Below are 16,864 nucleotides of genomic sequence, written 5' to 3'. Positions count from 1 at the left end.
CCAAGTTAAAAGTGAGCGGCAAGCTTCTCAGCCCGAAAGCTCATACTGTCAAAAAAAAAGTTATTTCTGTCTCTGAATAAATTGTAACTTGATATTTAGAGGGTGCTTTCTGATTATAATTTTTAAATTAGTTTTTTTTAAATAGAAAGGGTTTTAAGAATAAAATTTCCATTTGTTCAAATTTAATTTGTTTTCATCAGTTACCCACTGGCAACTACTTCCACGATCACATAGTGTGATTAAATGTGTTAATGTTCTTGATGAATCGTTAGTAAATGAAGTAAATTCTTTAAGAAAAGATTTTGAAAGTAAATCCACGGTTCAGGTACAACTGCATTGCCTAGGTTATTTTTATCTTCAAGTACAAAGAGCTTAATTAATTTTATGTTAGGCCTGGTGGTCTAGGAGGTCGTGGTATCGAATCCCAGTTGGACCACGGAAATTTTCAGTCTGTCATTAAGCTAGCCTTCACCCCTCAACAACATGAGGAGTCCCCAGGAATGACACATGGCTTGGATTCCACATTAAACTGTAAGTCCCCACTCCCTAGTTGGATTTGTCTTAAAATTGTAATAATATAAAATTATATTTGCTAAATACATTTTCAAATTAAACTATTTTGGTACATATTAAAACGTCCTAATAAAATTATACTTGAATTGATTGTTGATGGCCTGATAATCATGCTTCATAATCAATGTAAAAATAATCACAAATTTTGTATTTTGCAACTTACCACCAGTTGAAGGAAGCAGGCAAAAGTTTATTGGAACTGTAGCAACCATAAGGATTCCCAGGGAGTAAAAAGGCAGTTCAAATCCTCCGATCTGAAAGAGGAATTTTGCAGATAAACAGGCAGAAGAGGACAATAAAATTGCAATATGTTGTACATTGCAATACTGTGACCATACACAGTGGCATGACCACTGAGGAGCTTTGAATTCACATATTTAAAACATGTTTCCATAAGTTCCAAGAACCTCACACCAATCAATCATTCATGATTCATTCATCATGTTCCATAGCTCCCATCAAGAAGGAAAACTTTCACAGACATGGAATGAGACAAAGTCTTCTTCTTCTTCTTCTTCTTCTTCTTCCCAGCACCTTTCCATTGGAGTGGGGGTCTGCTTTCTGGGTCAATGCATACCTTTTTTTAAGGTCAAACACATCCTGTGGATTCAGGATCCTTGGTATTCAATCTGTGTTTATAGTCAAGGTACACATCAACATAACAGAAAATCAAACAATGGGAAGTCCAGGATAGAATAACAACAACATTAAAAGAATGGATTGTTTATCACCACACAGAGGAAACATTGAGTAAGAGATAGTCACAATGAAAAAGATTGCTAAACATTTAAGCTTTTGGCTTTTGGACAAAAAAGTCCTTCTTCGGAAATAGAAAACACACATGCATGCTTTCACACAAGCACAAATCACACACGAATGGCCACTTCCCACTGTCTCCGGATGCTGAGGCCTGACTGCACCCCAAGAGAATATCTGTATGGAAGAAGAACTTTTTTGGGGAAAGGCTTGAACATTTCACAGTCTTTTTCATTGTGCCTGTCTGTGACTCAAGGCATAACCCAAAGAGGTGAGCAGCTATCTATCCTTTTCACATTGTTGTTAACATACACTGATCAACAACATTATGACCACTTACCAAACAGCTGGTATGTCCACCTTTGGCATGGATAACAGCAACAATGCATCATAGCATGTAAGTAATGAGGTCTTGGTAGGATGCTGGAGGGAGATGGCACCACAGCTGCACACACAAGTCACTTAATTCCTTGACATTCCAGAGAACTTGGTGATGAGCTCTGATACCACATTCAATCACATCCCAGATGTGTTTGATTATGTTCAGATCTGGCGAGTTGAGGGGCCAGCACATCAAGCAGAACTCACCACATTGTTCCTCAAAACACTCCATTACATTCCTGAACTTGTGATATGGTGCATTATCTTGTTGAAAAATTCCATTGCCATTGGGAAACATGATCGTCATGAAGCAGTGTATGTTGTCAGCAAACAATTCCTTGGCTGTCATGGGGCATTGTACGAACTCTACTGGACCCATGGATGCCCATGTGAATGTTCTCAAGAGCATAATGCAACTGCTGCCAGTTTGTCTCCATCCCGCAGTATAGGTGTCAAGGAGTTGTTCCCCTGGAAGACAATGGTTTTGGGTATGATGAAGAAGGTATTGGAATTCATCAAACCATGCAATGCTCTGCCACTGTGCCAATGTACAGTGGTGATGGTCACATGCCCATTTCAGTAGTAGTTACTGATGTTGTGGTGTTACCAATGGCACATGCATGGGTCATTAGCTGCAGAGTCCAATGGTTAGGAGCATTCAGTGCACTGTGTGTTCATTCATACTTGTACTTTACACAGCATTAAAGTCTGATGTTAATTCTGCCACAGTTCGCCACCTGTCCTGTTTCATCAGTCTGCCCAGCCTACAACGTCCGGCGTCTGTAATGAGTGGTGGCTGCCCAACCCCCATGATATCTACATCTCTATCATATTTGGCAAGCCACTTAATGGTGGCTGTTCCACTCGCAAATAGTGTGTGGGAAGAATGACTGTCGATAACCCCTATATTGGCTCTAATTTCTCGAATTCTCTCCTCGTGGTCATTACATGAGACGTATGTGGGTAGAAGTGATATGTTGTCTGACTCTTCCCGGCAAGTGCTCTCTCAAAATTTGAATAGTAAATCTCTCCATGATATACAATGCCTTTCTTGTAATGTCTGCCAATGGAGTTTGTTGAGCATCTCCATAACGTTCTTGCACCAGCTAAATGATCTGGTGACAATACACCCCACTCTTCGTTGGCCCTTCTCTATCTCCTCTATCAGTCCTACCTGGTAGGGACTTCAGATAGATGAACGGTACAAGAAACGGCCAAACGAGTGTCTTAGAAGCTACTTTCTTCATGGTCACATTACATTTCCTTAATATTCTTCCTATGAATCTGAGTTGGCACCTGCTTTCCCCACTAATTGTTTTAAATGGTCATTCCACTTAAGGTTGCTTTGGATGGTTACTCCTAGATATTTCACAGTCGATACAGTTTCCAGGGGTTTATCATCAACAGTGTAACTATACTGCAGTAGCTTTTTCTTCCTACCTATGCCCAATATGTTACTAGATAGGTTGAGGAGGGTGAAGGGTGGTGGGGAATGGGAACTGGCAGTTGGCAAGAAGGCAGCTAGAAAGAGGAGGTATTCAGACAGTTCTACCTTGCCTACATGCAATAGATATGACTAACTGTCAGAGTTGAGTGGAGAGGAGCCTCATGTAGCTGTAGATGTAGGGAACATGCAGCAGTCTTCAGCGACCAGGAGGCCTAGGTTAGTTGCAAAGTCTAGCAGAAAGAAAAAGGTTCTGCTGCTAGGTAGTTCCCATGGTAGAGGTGTGGGCCAGCAGTTGCAGGAAGTGTTGGGGAGTGAGTTCCAGGTCACCAGCATTGTGAAGCCTAGTGCAGGGTTGGCTCAGGTGACTGACAGCATAGGGGAGTTATGTAAGAATTTTACAAAGGAGGATCAGGTAGTGATAGTGGATGGAGCAAGGAACAGTCTTGACAGGGACGGGGAATATGATGTAGGTGGTGACCTGGTTAAGATAGCTACTCAAACTGGTGGCACTAATGTGCATTTCGTGCAACTGTTTCAGTATCATGGTCAGCCTCACCTTAATGCGGCTGTTAGGTGCGTTAACGTGGGGCTGGGGAGGGCACTGTGGCAGAGGGCATGGGTCACTTCTCAGTGGTCCCAGTTGGGTCTATCAGTAGATCAGGTTTCACAAGGCATGTCCTGCACCTCAATAGGTATGGGAAGGGGAGGCTGGCTACACTTGTAGGTGACAGTGTAGTGGTGGTGGTGGTGGTGTCACTCATGGAAAAATTCCTGTAGTAATTGGTGTTAGAGCTGCACCTTTTTTAGACTGAAGTCAGCCAATAGGTACACCTGCTTAAAGGAAGTCCCTTTAACTAAGGGCTCATCTTCTGAGGATGTAATGTTTCCAAGTAGAGAAGGAATAAGCATATTTCATCAAAATATAAGAGATATTAGAGACAAAGTTAGTGAACTGGTTATAGATGTTGACTCTGAAATTATTGGTATATCAGAGCACCACTTAAATAATTTCACAATTCAGAAGCTTCCTTTACCAAGCTACAGAATAGCTGGCTGTTTCTCAAGGAGTTCCTTGCAGGGTGGGGGAATGGCTATGTATGTAAAAAACAGTATTCCATCTGAGTCCATAGACGTATCACGACACTGCACTGAACAGATATTTGAATGTTGTGCAACAGTAGTTGAATTTAGTGAAACTAAACTTCTAATTTTTGTTGTTAATGTGTCCCCTAACTCTGACTTTAGAGCATTTTTGCTCAAGCTAGAGAGGGTTCTTAATTCACTTTGTAGGAAGTACCAGAGACTAGTAATATGTGGTGACTTCAACATAAATTTTGTATATGATGGTGCAAGAAAAAGATGTTGGTAGATCTCCTAAATTCATATGATCTGATGCAGACTGTGTTTTTTCAAACTAAGGTGCAGGGGAACAGTAGCACAGCCATAGACAATATTTTTATTCATTCTTCATTACTAGATGGGCATTCTGTTAGTAAAAACATGAATGGACTTTCAGACCATGATGCACAAATTTTAACACTAATAGGCTTTTTTACACAAACGAATGTCATATTTAATTAAAAGCTATGTAGGAAAGTTAATCCAACAGCAATAGAGAGTTTTATAAAACTTGTCAAGGAACAAGAGTGGCAGGATGTTTATAGTGCCAATAACATAGATGGTAAATACAATGCTTTCCTTAACACATTTCTCATGCTCTTTGAAAGTTGCTTTCCATTAGAACATTCTAAATGGGGTACTAGCAGTAATGGGCAGCCTTGGTGGCTGACTAGTGGGATAAGGATATCATCTAGAACAAAGCGGGAATTATATCAAAATGTTAGAAGTAGTCACAATCAAGCTACAGTAGCCCATTACAAACAGTATTGTAAGGTGCTTAAAAGTGTTATTAGAAAGGCAAAGTGTATGCGGTACGCAAATAGAATAGCTAATTCACAGGATAAAATTAAAACCATTCTTCATCTACATCTATACTCCGCGAGCCACCTTACGGTGTGTGGCGGAGGGTACTTATTGTCAGTTGTGAAGCAAATGTCTGGTGAGCAGCACAAGGTGGACGATATAAAGTCAGTTCACAATAAAAATATTTCTGTTAATGATAAATCAGATATATCCACAGTATAACAATCATTTTCTGAGCATTGCTGGTGAATTAAATAAAAATTTTGTTTCTACAGGAAATCATATAACTTTCTTGGCAAGTGCCTTTCCGAGATTGATGTCTGAAATACTCCTCTGTGATACAGATAAGAGGGAGATTGAATCAATAATTAAATCATTGAAGACTAAGGACTCTCATGGTTATGATGGAGTGACTAGCAGAATATTAAAGTACTGTACTGCACATGTTAGCCCTGTATTTAGCCATATTTGTAATTTTTCGTTTAGGAATGGTCGGTTTCCTGAGCGATTGTAGTACTCAGTAGTAAAGCCCCTTTATAAAAAGGGACAAAGGGATAATGTAGATAATTTTAGACGTATTTCTATGCCATCAGTGTTTGGTAAAGTTATTGAAAAGGCTGTGTATGTAAGGATAATTGATCATTTCATATCACACGATTTGCTATCAAATGAACAGTTCGGCTTTAGAAGTCATTTAACAACTGAAAATGCTATATTTTCTTTGCTCTGTGAGGTACTGAAAGGGCTAAACAAAAGGTTTCGAATGCTTAGCATATTTTTTGATCTAACTAAGGCATTTGACTGTATTGATCAAAAATATTGCTCCAGAAGTTGGACCATTAAGGAATACAGGAAGTAGCTCACAACTGGTTCACCTTTTACTTTAGGAACAGGCAGCAAAAGGTCATTATTCACAATGCTGATAATGGCTGTGATGTTGGGTCTGAGTGGGGTACTGTCAAGGGGGGGAGGTGCCTCAGGGATCAGTGTTGGGGCTGATGACACTAGCTTGGTAGTAAAGGATGTTTTGTGCAACACTGACTCTGTTTCAAATAGTGCAGCACATGACCTAAGTTCATGGCTTGTGGAAAATAAACTAATGCTAAATCACAGTAAGACTCAGTTTTTACAGTTTCTAACACACAATTCAACAAAACCTGATGTTTTAATTTCACAGAACGGGCATATGATTAGTGAAACTGAACAGTTCAAATTTCTAGGTGTTCAGATAGATAGTAAGCTGTCGTGGAAAGCCCACAATCAGGATCTTGTTCAAAGACTTAATACTGCCATTTTTACTATTCAAATGGTATCACAAGCGAGTGATCATTCGACATGAAAATTAGTCTACTTTGCTTATTTTCACTCACTTATATCGTTTGGTATTATATTGTGGGGTAACTCTACCCATTGTAAAAGTATATTTTTGGCTCAGAAAAGGTCAGTTCAGGCAATAAGTGGTGTGAGTTCATGAACATCTTGTCGACCTCTGTTCACGAGTCTGGGTACTTTGATATTGGCCTCTTAATATGTATATTCCGTATTGTTGTTTCTCGTAACCAATATTAGTTTATTACCAAGAATAAGCAGCTTTCACTCAGTTAATACTCGGCAGAAGTCAACCTGCATTTGGATCGAACTTCCTTAACTCTTGTACAAAAAGGTGTGCAGTATACTGTTGCATCCATTTTCAATAAGCTGCCACTTGAATTCAAAAATTTTAGCAGTAATCCATGCACTTTCAAATCGAAACTGAAGAGTTTCCTCATGTGTCACTCCTTCTATTCTGTCAAGGAGTTCCTTATTGTATTGCTGATAGCATTTACTTAAACTTATGGATTGACTTTTTTCAGGTTCATGAACATTTATTTTTATCTGTTCTTACTTTTATGTTGTAATTTCATGTACTGACACATTCCATGACCTTGGAGATTTGCTCTGCAATTTGGTCCTACAGAACTTGGTGTGTAAAAAAAAAAAAAAAAAAATTATTTACATGCAGGGTCAACTGCCAAAGCCTGCACCATTTATCAGTTCTCTAGAGGTCATTCTGCAAACTATTACTATCTTCTTGCATTGCCACTTTGTTATAGACTATCGAATCATCTGTGAACAGCCTTAAAGAGCATCTGACGCTTCCTACTAGAACATTTATATAAACGGTAACTGTCCTATCACAATTCCTTGGGGTAGTCCAGAAATTACCTTTACATCTGCTGATGTTGTTCCATTAAGAGCAATGTGGTGAGTTCTATCTGCAAGGAAGTCTTGAATCTGGCTGTAACTCTGCTAACCACTTAGTCTACACAGTAAAATACACAGGTGTCATTTACTTCTTTACAGGAGCACACAGAGAAAAATTAAGTTACTGTTTATCAGACAACTGCTGCTGCGGCTACTGGTGTTCTTGCATCTGATCGGCTCAGCATCTGCCAGTACACACTGGACGTGGTTGACCATGTGTTGAAGACACTCACCACAGCACTCCTCAAACACCTGACATGTCTTGCAGTTTCAAAAATGCTTGTGCTGAGCCTCTGGGCCATCACAATCTGATCTCAGCCAAACTGAGTTACTTCGCTTGTCTTCCCCATTCTACAGATGGGCAGCATGCTCTCTGATACTACATGCACTGTGCTTGTGTCTGACTAGCAGCCATTCACAGCAGTAGGTAGGTGGTCATAATGTTCTGACTGATCAGTGTATCACAATGACATCATAGAAACTTATCTTGTATACTGTATTAACAATAAACTATCACTGTATTGTTTAATGCTAGTCACACTTTTGCCATCTAAAATTAATCGAGTAAATTAGAAAAAAAGTAGCTGGGTTTAAAGAAGCTCCTATTAGTGGCTTCATATTTACTTTCGAATATCTTAACATCAGTGTTCATAACTCTCTTCTGTACACATTTCAAAAGGCCAAATCTCCATGAATATTATTTCTGTGCCTTGTATTGTGACTGTATACATCACAGTTCACTTGAAACAGGTTTTTATTATCAGCAACAAAAAAATATTTAAGGAGTAAATGTATTGGGAAATCAGTGTAAGAATCCCAAGGTCCTTCGAAATGCTTTTGCAAGATATATGGTTACATACTTCACACAATATTCTTAGTGTTCACTTCCACTGAATAAACATTTTATTTACTTTAGGTGCACTGATGTCAAAGATAATTCCATAAGATAACAGGATCTAAAAATATGCAGAATGAGCCAACACATTTAGCTTAGGTCAACACAATGAGAGATGCCTGCAAGGGGGTAACACAGTTAACTTAGATTTTTGATAGGTTTATTCATGTGTGGATTTCATGTAATTTTACACACTGTGCTTCACTCAGTTTGTGGCCACCCATGTCTACCTCCGGTGGAGAAAAGCCATTGTCACTTGTTCAAAACAGCATAATATGGGCCTTTGTGAGACTCCATAAATATTTCATTCCAGTTCAGCAACTAATTTGACATTCCATATTCTTCTTGGGCACCGCCTTGTACTACAGTATCTCAGAATATGTCTTTGCTTTTGTTTGGCAAAGGAGTGCATTCTATCATAAGGTTAGCAACCACACAACAGACTGGCTGAAATCTATGTCCTCTCTCTCTCTTGGTACCATTGTAGAAATGTATCCTATTAAACTGTTGTCCACAGCAAACAGTTCCTAAAACAGCGGTGGCCTGAGAGTGAATCTCATCTTCAAGACCTCCACCGTACATGGTGGTCTTCATTGCACTCCTGCATGTTTACCAGTAACATCTACACACTTTCCAACAGGGCATTGTCCCAGTTTTTTCTTATCTCTTAGAATCCAGCATAGAACTTACTTGGTCAATTTCCCACCCATTCTCCTCGCTACACGTCCTACACACCTCCAATTCACTTTATTAGATTACATTTACGTACTCCCTGAGGCACTTATTTGTTTACTTGTCTTTCCTAATAATTCCCAACAAGCACATCTCCTTTCTTCAATGGACAACTCTCAGTTTTTGAGTGGCTTTTGCATCAGAAGCCCATGTCTTATTCTGATAATTCAAAACTGATTATAGACACTGACTGCAAAGTTTCCATATTAAGACAATCTGGAAGTTCAGTTTGGAAAACCCTATTTAGTTTACCATAATTTTCCAGGTCACATTTATTCTTCCGATTATTTCTTTTGTCACCCATCCAGTTGTTGCCTGAAGCTGCTGTAACCAAAACCCACCAACTTTTTCTAAGACTTCATTGTTAATTTTTACTATTTTCTTTTCAATGTACGTATTATTAATTATTTCAGTGTTATCATAATTGATTTCAGACTACTTTCAAGCTTGTCCTATTAAGCTTTACATACACTTCATATACCCTGAAAAACCAACAGAAAATTATCATCAGCAAAATGAAGGTGGATCAGAGGTTGGACAAAAATATGGAAACACCATGAGAAACGCACACTTGCACTTGAATGCAGTTGTTCCCCAAGCTTGCAGGTTGTGCTGCTGTGCTTGACCATGAACGCCCTCTGTGCAATGTCCAGTGTCAGTCATGGCCAGAACAGTGCTCTGTGTAGCTGTGAGTGCATTATGTCAGAGCAAGTGAATTTGAATATGGGTAGATTCTTGGTGCTCATATGATGAATGCTTCCATAAACAAGGTAGCCAAAGTGTCTGGTATTTTATGAGACATGTAACAGAGATTTGTACCACATACAGGAAAACTGGAAGTATGTCACCTGCTAAGTCATGATGTGGAAAAAACTGTGATGGGTGATCATCAATCACTGGAGAGTACTGTGAGTAAAGATAAGAGGACAACAGCTGTAAAAGTCACTGCAGAACTGAATGTCACACTTGCATGACTGTCACCACCAAAACAACACAAATGGAGCCCAAGAAACAAGAAATTGGAAGGTGAGCTTGAATTCCAAAATGACTCATAACTGATGGAAACCCTCGAAACATGGAAACATGATGCCAAAGCCATAAAACCTGTGCTATAGAGTAATAGAAGAATTTGATTTGGTCAGATGAGTCTTGTCTTACACTGTTTCCAAGTTTATATCCAAAGAGTGAAACATGGCAGGTGTTCAGTGATCATTTGGGCAGCCGTTATCATGGTATTCCACTGTGTTCGAAGAGGACAAGGCCCCTATTCACATAATCCAGGATGAGTTTTGTGAGCACATCCCCTTGCCACTACAGTCACCCAATCTCAGTATTTATTGAGCCTTTGTGATCTACTTTGAAGAGAAGGGTGCACGATCACTATACATGCTATCATTGTTACCTGAACTTGCAGGTATTTTTCCGGAAGAATGGTGTAAGATTCCTTGGAAACCCATACAGTGCCTGTATTTACCCATTTTGACATGAATGGAAACTGTTTTCAATACCAACCAGTTTTCTACACTGTATTAGGCATGGTAACGTGTTGCGTTTTTGGTGTTTCCTTATTTTTTGGTGACTCCTAAATGTTCCATAAATATGTATTCCTTCTTTGTCTGTCTGGATTTTATGATTTAAACCTATCTTTAGGGATACTGAGAAATGTTTTGGTGATATGGAATATCCCAGCTACTTTTGTACCTGCACCATGCTATGTAAAATTTCACTCATTAGTAACATGAGCCTTAGAAACTGAGTTCCTTACATTATTACTTTTTTAACCATCCTGCCAGCCAAACAAACGGAAGATATGCGCATATTAATATGTGTAATATCAACCATGTACATGCGCTGGTAAAACTGCTGATATTGCAGGCCAATCATGTGGTCTTCCACAATGGCTAATACATGGCCGCCCAGCAGTATGCTCTCTCTCAGTTACTGTTAGTTGACTTTGCCTCCACAAGTGAAATTATGACTGCTAGTGCTGTTTACCAGGACTGATTCATACTTATGTGACATAGCACATTCGTGTTGAGGAAAAAAAAAAAAAACAGAACACCCTGAAGGACTAGAGATAGGACATTCACACAGGATACGTACATTAGTGTTGCTATAATCTGAAGGTAATAGATCAGTGTGACTTGAGCAGATCTGCAGGATGCCTCACAGATGTATGCACAAATCACATCATCAAACGAGTGACTTTGAAAGAGGGCGCATTATTGGCATGAGAGAATGTGATGCACCAATCTGGGAAACTGCTACTCATGTGGGACGAAATATTTCAAAATATTGCAGAATGGTTCACGGTAGGCCGTAGACCACATTGGGATGTGTTAGGTCACAAGACAGACTGGGCACCCAAGGAGATTGACACCTTATCTGAATGGCACTGCAGGACAATCAGCATCTTCCTCAGCTCTAGTGGAACAGTGGAACACATGGCACACTATCAGGGATGACAGTCCTTTGCCTTTTGTTATGGCACTGGTTATGTGGTGTCACCGCCAGACACCACACTTGCTAGGTGGTAGCCTTTAAATCGGCCGCGGTCCGCTAGTATACGTCGGACCCGCGTGTCGCCACTGTCAGTGATTGCAGACCGAGCGCCACCACACGGCAGGTCTAGAGAGATGTCCTGGCACTCGCCCCAGTTGTACAGCCGACTTAGCCAGAGATGGATCACTGACAACTACGCTCTCATTTGCCGAGGCGATAGTTAGCATAGGCTTCAGCTACTTCATTTGCTACGACCTAGCAAGGCGCCATTATCAGTTTATATTGAAATGGACATTATGTACCGTCAAGAGCGATGTACACCAATTGTGGATTAAAGTTAAGTATTCCAAGAACTACGTACTTTATTTGCTACTATTAATTCCTTTAACTGTTCCAGACCTCATGACAATCTGCGTGAGCTTAAAAGCGTGCATTTTAGCCTCCTCTAGCAACACAGTGTTGGCTCTTCTGCCAACACTTCATATTGGCGACGAGTACTTGTTTAATTAACTTGTGTCATGGCTTCGCCCCAATCTCCAGATGTACTGTCTGAATTTTATCGCTTGTAGAATCAGCAGATGCAGGCCTTATTGGATGCCCTTGGACAGCTCGTCCAGGGTCAACGTGCGATGCAAAACGATGCGGCCGCCACCGCTCCACCGCTCCCGCAGCCACAACACGCAGTTGCACCACCTTTTCGTCCTTTTGATGCGGCACTGGAAATCTGGACGGAGTGGTCACGCCAATTTGGATTCCATCTCGCCGCCTACAGAATTCAAGGTAACGAGCGGCAGCCTTTTTTGTTAGCATCCGTCGGGGTCCACACGTACCGAGTGATAGTGAAATTGTTTCCCCGACGCGACGTAGCAACTCTGTCCTACGACGAAATTTTGTCTGCATTAGATGCATATTTCAAGCAATCAGTCAATGTCGTTGCAAAAAGGTATACGTTCTTTCATACACAACGTATGGCCGGTCAAACTAATCGGGAGTTGGTTTCAACTTTGCAAGGCCTTACTAGGGATTGTGCTTTTGAGTGTGAATGTGGACTCCCTTATTCAGATGCAATGGTACGTGATGCAATTGCACAGAACATTTCTGATGTTCGTATACGGGAGCACATTTTGAAACTAGTCAATCCCTCCCTTCAACAAGTGATGGACATATTGGATAGGCAAGACACACTTGACTTTGCTCAGGAATCATTTGCAACTTCGCCAGCCGTGTGTCACGTTAACCGGCCCGCCGGGCGAGCTGCACGGAACAGTAAACAGCCCTCGCGCCTGTCCGCGCAGCTGCCGCCAAGCTCTCCGCTAAGTGTGCCGCGCAAGCAGGCAAGTGCAGTGCTAAAATCATGCCCGCGGTGTGCTACTAGACATTCGTGTGAGAATTGCCCGTCACGCCAAGCTATTTGCTTTTTCTGTAATAGAAAAGGACATGTTCAGAGTGTTTGCCAGAAAAAGCTAAGATTGGACACTACCAACCATTCCAGGCCCTTTGCTTCGCGCCGGAATCGGAATCGAACCAATAATACTCAGGCTCGTGAACCTTCGCCCATGGAAATTCATGTAGTTCATTCCACTCCGCCCAGTGCCACTCTCTCTAACAGTGACTGTGTTCGTCCCACAAATAGTGTGCGTCGACGTCGACGGAAATCACGTCAAGTCGCAAGTGATTCTGTATCGGTGTCGGTTCCCATTGCACGAGACAGTAGCTCTTGTCGTCAGCAGGACAATACACTTTTTGTAGACTTGGACACTAATGGCAACGTGATCCCATTCCAGGTCGATACCGGAGCTGCAGTTTCACTAATCAATAAAGACACGTACAAACAACTGGGCACACCTCCGTTGTGTGCCACAAATGTTAAGTTAAATAGTTATTCCGGTCAGAATATCCCTGTGTTAGGACAGTGCAGCCTTCTTGCAACATACAAGGGACAAACAAAACTTGTGTCTTTTTACGTACTTTGTTCTTCTTCTGTAGTGAACTTGTTTGGTTTAGATTTATTTCAGTTGTTTCACTTGTCTCTAGTAAATCAGGTCCTCTCAGTGAACCAGACTGTGCCTTCAGCCAGTGTTTCTCGTCTATAAGAAGAGTTTGCAGACATTTTTGCACCGGGCCTCGGTTGCGCTAAGAACTATAAAGCACATTTGGAACTGAAAGTAAACGCGCAACCGAAATTTTTCAGAGCGCGCAATGTTCCTCACGCATTGCGTGATGAGGTCACAAGAACATTAAACGATTTAGAATCACAAGGTGTGATTGAACGTGTGCAGGCTTCTCTCTGGGCCTCACCCTTAGTAATATTGCCAAAACCTTCCGGAAAATTGAGACTTTGTGTGGACTTCAAGGCTACGGTGAATCCACAACTAGTGATTGCAACTTTTCCCTTACCCCACCCGGAAGATCTTTTTGACAAACTGTGCCCGGGTAAATATTTTTCGAAGTTGGACCTAGCAGATGCGTACTTGCAAATACCAGTGGACGACGAATCCCAGCGCGTCTTGGTGGTTAACACGCATCTGGGTTTGTATCGATTCAAAAGACTGCCATTCGGGTGTGCATCCGCCCCGGCATTGTTTCAGCAATATCTACAAACTGTTTGTGCGTCGGTCCCTACTGCAGCAAACTATCTGGACGATATTGTGATCTCCGGAAAGACAGAAGACGAACATTTAGCCAATCTCAGAACATTATTTCAGGTCTTGTGACAAAATGGTCTTCGCTTGCGGAAGGACAAATGTGTGTTTTCTGCTCGGGACTTACCCTATCTGGGCCATGTACTCAATGCCCAAGGCATACATCCCAGTCCCGAGCACCTCCGTGCCATACAAGACTTGCCTTCACCGCTGAATTTGAAGCAGCTACAGAATGTGTTGGGAAAAATTAATTACTACCATAAATACGTGCCACATGCCTCTTCCATTTCAGCTCTGCTTCATCGCTTACACCGTAAAGGTGTTCCGTTTGTCTGGACGACGGAATGCGAACGCGCCTTTCACCAGTTGAAATCGGCGTTGCTTTCAAATACTTGCCTTACGCCATTCGATCCCCAGAAACCCCTTTTGTTGATGGTAGATGCATCAGATTTCGGGATTGGTACTGTGCTTGCGCACAAAGATGGATCGCATGATCGCCCTATTGCCTTTGCGTCCAAATTGCTCTCGTCTGCGCAAAGAAATTATTCACAGATAGACAAAGAAGCTTTGGCTCTCGTATTTGGTGTTACTAAGTTTCATGATTTCTTGTATGGTCATCACTTTACCATCATCACAGACCACAAACCTTTGACATCGCTTTTTCATCCAAACAAGCCTGTACCGCCACGTACAGCGCAGAAATTCATTCGCTGGTCTATTTTCCTCTCGCAGTACCGCTACGATATCTTGTATCGGTCCACTGCTAAGCACAGAAATGCCGATGCGTTGTCCTGTTTGCCTGTTGCTGAGGATAGAGCATTCGATTCCTCTGAACTTGCTTGCATGTTCATTGATTCGGAAACCGATGACGTGGTCGAATCATTTCCGATTGATTTTCGTTGTGTAGCTACAGCCACCGCTGCTGACCCTGTCCTTGCTACCGTTTTGCATTTTGTTGCTATGCAATGGCCCTTGTCACAGTCACGGATCGCGGATCCGATGGTTCGCCGATTTTTTGCTCACAAGGAGAGACTTTATGTTCGACGTGGTGTTTTGCTGTTGCGTTCTGATAATGATCCGTCCAGGGTCATAGTACCACGTTCGTTACAGTCCTCTGTCTTACGGCTTCTCCACCAAGGACATTGGGGTATAGTGCGAACGAAACAACTTGCTCATCGGCACTGTACTTGGTTCGGAATTGATGCTGCGACTACGAAAATGTGCTCTTCTTGCATGGCCTGTGCCGAACAACAATCCGCACCACCGCGGAAATTCTTTGCATGGCCGAAAGCCACTTCCCCTTGGCAACGCTTACACATAGATTTTGCTGGTCCATTCTGGAATGCTCGATGGTTGGTTGTGGTCGATTCATTCAGTAATTTTCCTTTTGTTGTCCGGATGTCTTCCACGACGTCGTCTGTCATCATCCAAGCATTATCGGCTATCTTTTGCATTGAAGGTCTCCCACAGACTATTGTTTCCGACAATGGCCCACAATTCATGTCCGCAGAAATTCAGTCATTCTGCACAGCCAATGGTATTCAACATCTGACATCCGCGCCGTTTTCGCCTCAGTCAAACGGTGCCGCTGAACGATTGGTCCGGACTTTCAAGTCCCAGATGTTGAAGTTAAAAGTGTCGCATTCTCTGGAGGACGCGTTGTTGCTCTTTTTGTCTTCATATCGCTCTCAGCCCCGAGATGGGCGCTCGCCGGCTGAGTTGCTCCACGGTCGTCCTCATCGAACCTTGATGTCTTTGCTGCATCCGCCACATGAGGTTCCTGTGCAGCGGCAGCCACCTGCTTTTGCTCCAGGCGACGTTGTATACTATCGCAACTATCGAGGTTCACAGCGTTGGCTCGCAGGGCGCATTCTTCGCTGCCTCGGCCGCGCTATGTATTTGGTTTTGAGGGCCTCTGGTGAGGTGCGTCGGCATCTCAATCAGCTGCGCCTCTGTCGTCGCACGGGTTCTGCCGCTCCCCGTCTGCTTTCAGCGACGGTGCCGTCCGGTCAGCGCCCTGGGGACCCATCTACTGGCTCGCCTCCTCCCCAGGTGTTACCGACACTGCCTTCCATTTTGCCCCATGGCGACGCGCCGCCGCCGCCGCCGCCTGCTCTCCCACCGGCGACGCCCGCAGTGGACGCTTAGCTGCAGCCCCCAAGCGCCTCCCTGGGTCACGCACCGCCGATCGCTTCCCGTGACCAGTTATCCTCCGACATGGAACTCTTGCCCGCTCCGGACCAGTTGACGTCTTCGCCCGTCGGGTACCCCGACGCGATGGAGGTCGACCCTTCGACCCCTCCTGTCTCCTTACAGGCGCATACACCGCATGTTGGCGTGCACCCTGGACTAGGTTTTCAGGTGTTTCCTAGCTCCCCTCGGACCGAATGGCCGGGTGCGGGTGGCACAGCCTCGCCTGTTGTTAGGCTCCCCACCTCGTCGCATACGTCAAAATGGGGTCCTCCCCACGGCGGGCGGAAGCCTTATAACACAACCGTTTGCCGATTTGCAGGGGAGGAATGTGGTGTCACCGCCAGACACCACACTTGGTAGGTGGTAGACTTTAAATCGGCCACGGTCCGCTAGTATACATCGGACCCGCGTGTCGCCACTGTCAGTGATTGCAGACCGAGAGCCACCACAAGGCAGGTCTAGAGAGACGTCCTGGCACTCGCCCCAGTTGTACAGCCGACTTAGCCAGAGATGGATCACTGACAACTACGCTCTCATTTGCCGAGACGATAGTTAGCATAGCCTTCAGCTACTTAA

General features: G+C 42.9%; 1 protein-coding gene across 1 annotated transcript in view; it reads right to left on the bottom strand.

The window, feature by feature from the left end:
- Window positions 1-16,864, bottom strand: part of LOC124594670 (MFS-type transporter SLC18B1-like) — a 321,099-nt gene that overhangs the window by 127,354 nt on the left and 176,881 nt on the right. Inside the window, exon 6 of the mRNA XM_047133038.1 lies at window positions 737-827. Coding sequence (XP_046988994.1) covers window positions 737-827 — 91 coding nt within the window. The remainder of the gene's footprint in view (window positions 1-736; window positions 828-16,864) is intronic.

This window comes from Schistocerca americana, chromosome 2 (assembly GCF_021461395.2).
Source record: "Schistocerca americana isolate TAMUIC-IGC-003095 chromosome 2, iqSchAmer2.1, whole genome shotgun sequence".
Taxonomy (NCBI): Eukaryota; Metazoa; Arthropoda; class Insecta; order Orthoptera; family Acrididae; genus Schistocerca; species Schistocerca americana.
The sequence above is the reverse complement of the archived record's forward strand: the minus strand, read 5'-3'. Positions and strand labels throughout refer to the sequence as shown.